The 5000-nt window shown below is 31.9% G+C and overlaps 1 protein-coding gene across 1 annotated transcript in view; it reads right to left on the bottom strand.

The window, feature by feature from the left end:
- LOC122249680 (uncharacterized) overlaps positions 1–5000 on the bottom strand; it is a 7837-nt gene that overhangs the window by 1287 nt on the left and 1550 nt on the right. Inside the window, exons 2-3 of the mRNA XM_043010747.2 lie at positions 3666–3757; positions 1–2832 (exon numbers count right to left, since the gene is read on the bottom strand). The exon at positions 1–2832 is cut by the window's left edge and continues 1287 nt beyond it. Coding sequence (XP_042866681.1) covers positions 2372–2832; positions 3666–3757 — 553 coding nt within the window. The 3' untranslated portion in view covers positions 1–2371. The remainder of the gene's footprint in view (positions 2833–3665; positions 3758–5000) is intronic.

Genomic DNA, 5000 nt, shown 5'->3' with positions numbered 1-5000 from the left:
AAAAGACAGATATTCACTAGTGTACCATATAAGGTTACCAGTGTTTTTTTAAACATTGTGCTAGGAAGTTTTGGCTAACTATAGCCTGATGTGAGTTTTCTGAGCATGTTCAAGATAGGCTTGGCTAAGCTAGGATGTTTAGCAGGTGTATTTAATGTATTCTCAACATTAGATATTTTAAACTTGGATGTAATCCCATTATAAGTCAAGAAACCTCAGTAATTTGCCAGGATATCCCTGTAGAGGTTTTGAAAAAAAAAGAGAGAAAACATAAAAATGCATAAAAAATGTATCTACAACAATAAATACTTAGAAATTTACATCATAACAAAATATTAAGCATATGAAAAAAATACCAAAAAAATTGGTAAAGTTAGACACATACAAGACAAGAGACTGAATGTAAACCTTCATACATGGCTATAAATTCCAACAATTTAAGCAATCTATTATTTTAAGTGTACTGAGAACTAGTACCAAACTAAACACAACTGGAAACTGTGTTTAGTTGATCTATTTTGACTTCATTTTGCTTCTTCTATCACTGTAAATATATCCTTTATATCTGAAACACTACATTTTGATCTTTTCCAAAATATAAACTTTCAGTCCATAAGTAATTACAGACAAAGTCCTCTCAAATTATTTTGCTTCACTCAATTTATAGTGATTTCATCACTCCTCAGGGGTAAAAAGTTTTCTCAATTAAATATTGTTTGAGGGAGAGATTCAGCACCCTATATAATGAAAATATGTGAAAAATACTGAAGACCCAATGAGAGAAAATATTAATGCCAGACAGACGGGCCTAGCATGCTATGTGAGCCATTAATACCTTTATAAGGGGGAATTAGGTTCCTGATCATTAAGCATTTATACGGACATGATAACTGAACAAAAAAGAATCACATGATAACTGGTTTGTTTACTTTATAACTGTTTCAGAACATGAAAGAAAAAAAAAAATCTTAATGTTTTCTCAAAACTATGGATACAAAAACATGAAATTTATCTCATCTTTTTTTGTCTGATTACCATAAAACTTTAAGATTATAAACTTAAAAACTTTATATCATAAACAAAGTTAGTAAAAAAATTTTTTTTACATAGGTCACATCTTTTAAACATTGAAAAATAATTAGACATCATCTTTTACTAATCTATTTTGACTAAAAAAAATAAGAGCTTTCAATCTTTTTTGTCTATTAACTTTTGAATATAAAGTGTCTTGCGTGCAAGAGGCAAAAAAAATGATGAGTAGATAAAGTGCAATATTTGGGGGGAGAGTAAAGTAAATTACATTGGTACTATTCACTTGAAATTTGGGTATCATTACCATGGTAATATCATATATAAAATACAAAATAATCAAGAACCTCTGCCTCTTTTTTAAAAAATGGCAAATTCTCTCCTTAAACAATATCTACAGCATAACATGCACTGCGACTTTCAGATGCATAACAGATCCAAGTGGCCAAAACTTCACCACTGTTGCATCCTTTGTCCTATCACAATCGCTGTATTTCCAAGGCTAAGATTAACCTACGTGATGCGACGGCTTCTTCGCTTGCCTACACTGAAGGAATTAAGTAGTTAAAACTGACATCATACGCTACACATTAACTAACAGAGTAAAAGTCGCCTTCATTCTGAGGTAGGATACACTTTCCGGTTATCTGGTTGAAATGCTTTTGGTAGTTGCGTGTTCTTGAGGTATCTTAATTAAGCATCATTTGGCCAGCATCGTTTCAAACATGTATATCTGTGTAAGCACCAGTCACCCTGAGCTTGTCAGGGGAGCAATGTAATCTCCCTCATTCACAGATGGCAGCCCTTCCTACGATGTAATGTCTTTGTAATTCTATATTGCTGAATATCACTAGATACCCCAGTTATTAGCATCATACTGGAACTGATCACTCATTACCTTCTATCTTTATAAGTAAAGCTAATTTGTGAACAACTATGATCCATTACACTATTACTGGATTTCATCCAGTAAATATTACAATACATAATATAACAAAAATATATGTATATGTGTATATATGTCTATTCTTATATAATTTCTTATTAAAACTATAATGGCTAAAGTATCAAAAGATACACAGTGTGCAACAAATTATCATATTCATCTTTTTGTTGTCAACAAACACTTCTGATTTTAGAAAATTCACACATCTATAAACAATATAAAATGTAAAACAATTACGCAACTTTCATAAAATTTAGTTGAAGATCATGATAAACTCAGGTACTCCTAATAAATCTGGTAATCATTACTGCTGCTAATACTTTCAACATTCCACAATGCACCAGCCAAAATCTCCTTCCAAGGAAATCTTGTCCCAGCCTACATCTTGACCCAAGTTCATGTTTCCATATCACCATACCCGGTTTTCTTTTCCCAAAATTTGATTTGTAACATGGCTAAATTCAGGTTGGCTTCATGTTGCGCTCTCTGCCATTCGTGGGCTTCCCTTTGTTGCTGGTATCGTTCCTGGAGTGTTTTCCTCTCCAGTCTTAAATTTTCTATAGACAACTGTGCTTGCTGCATTTGCAACTGTGCTAATAAGATATCTTGATCACATAGTTGGTCCATTTTTTGCTTTCTTGTTCGCCTCGAAGGGCCTATGTTGGCAGTTAAGTCGGCATTTGGCTTTTCATAATAAGTGGGCTGCTCACAGTTCTGAGAGTTGTCAGATGCAGATGACTGACTGGTCTGAAAATTCTCCATTCTGATATTGGAATTTGTCGTTGCAGAGGCTTCTGGCATTAGACAATCTGGCACTATATCCTGTGGATCAACCACAACATTCTTCACATCATCATCTGAAAAAAAGAAACAAAAATGAATATATGAATAAGTATAAAGGAAATTTAGAGCAAATTGTAATATGGAAATATGCACAGGTAAATTAATTTCAAGGAAATTACAAATATAAGAAAGAAAAGAGGCATCCCACTGCTGTGTATGGTGTTGCATCTTCATGATCTTAAATTTTTTTGCTATTTTCTAAATATAACACATGCAAATGAAAGTCTAGATGATAATGAAAGGAAAAAAAAATCTATAATCATCTTAACATGAAGTGAGTGTAAAGATATAAAGTAATTCTTCATTTTTTTTTTTTTTTCCTTCAAATTATTCTCTCAGTCTCAATGACTGATATCATGAAGAATTCTTAAAACTGATTAAATAAGCTATTAATGGTCATATACCATGTATGCAAATTTTCATTACCTACAGCCCTAATAAAGTTGCAGATACATCTTAATAGCAGCAGTCACTCAATGCTACATCCTTAACTCTCATAATTAAGAAGCTGATTTAAAATTTATGAGAAAGTAGTTAACTTTAAATATTAAAAGGAATATACCATTTCCTTTTATTTTCTTTCCTCTTCTTCTGAAACTACCTAGCCACATTCAACTTAACCTATTGATAGCGGATGACATGATTTGCTGTCAAGGCAGCATCGGTCGCAAGCGCAGATGGCACCGTGCCATACAACATAAACCCGCCACATGACTATACATATTTTATTAAAACTGTGACCAATGAGTTAAGTGCTTTTCTACAACATCACTGACAATGTACTCTATACATATCTACTTTACGAAGCACTGGCATGACTCGGACAGCATTATCAAAGAGTACCCACATGGACTGATGACATTCAGCACTGCTTCTACTTCTGGTGTCACAGCTGAACCAATATTTCTGTTGTCTTCCGATCCTTCTCTCGTTCGATCACTGAAACATAATAATGGAATAAATACACTTCAGCGACACATTTGCATATGACAAATACTCTTAGACCCACTCAGAAAGCCAATACAAGTATTCCCTTAACCCTTAGATAACCACCAGAATATATATTCATATAAAGCGCTACCACTGCAGAAACTGTATGGAATGCAGCCTGTGTTCTAAATCAACAGTATTCATATTTCCTACTTTTCAGAATGAATTTCTATTGTCAAAACTATTTCAGATCATTTTAAGTATTGCAAGCAAAATTAGAAAATCAAATAGATTATTAGCTAGCAGTGGCAACTTGTCAGTGTCTCATTTTGATTGGCAATCATAAGAAAAGGCTTTTTATGCTGCAACTACACAAAAATATGTATCTACAGAACAAGTGATTCAGTATTTAGAAAGTAAAAATACATTAAGTTTTAAAAAAGTTAACAACAGGAATAAATGTTGATACTAAAAGTGAATGAATTAATTTTTGAACACCAGATAAAGATAGACAATAATAATTCTATCTATGTGTCTCTTCCTTCTATGAAAACCCACATGGCAATGATAATGATAATCTTAATAATTATTACATCTTTACTATCATTACTATCAAAATTATTAGTATTACCATTATCATTATTACTATTATTATCATCAACATTATTATCACCATCATTATTAATATCATTACCTTTAATATCATTATCATCAATATTACTATTATGAATATCATTATTATTATCATTATCATTATTATTACACTTATTGCTCTCATTATCATTATTATTACACTTATTGTCATTATCATCATTATCAACTGTCACTACCATTATTATTATCTTTATCACCATATTATCATAACCATCCTTATAATCATTATCATCATCAATATCATTATCATCATTTCTTAAGCCACAAGAGAATGGTTATTGAATGGCCTCGTACAATGTTCACATAGAGCCTGCAAAAAGATCCACCACGGAGTGAAAATCTTTTAAAAATATATCAATAGGCAAAAGGACAAGAGATATATTCGAACATTACATCAAGTGACTCGTAAATATATATTCACTCTATCATTAAATACGAATGAGTCCGGCTAATTAGATATTGTAATGATTCTCCTTCATCCAGACAACTATAGTACCAAGAAGTCAAAATTGTCTTTTCTTTCATATAGAGCTAAAGTGATCATAGCATATGTTCATTCTTTGGGAAGGTGAGACAAGATATCAAAATTTCAAAGCTA

Source organism: Penaeus japonicus, unplaced genomic scaffold (assembly GCF_977035675.1).
Source record: "Penaeus japonicus unplaced genomic scaffold, GWHDUDI00000001_assembly GWHDUDI00000006, whole genome shotgun sequence".
Taxonomy (NCBI): domain Eukaryota; kingdom Metazoa; phylum Arthropoda; class Malacostraca; order Decapoda; family Penaeidae; genus Penaeus; species Penaeus japonicus.
Note: the sequence above shows the minus strand (reverse complement) of the source record. Positions and strands in the feature narration are given on the sequence as shown.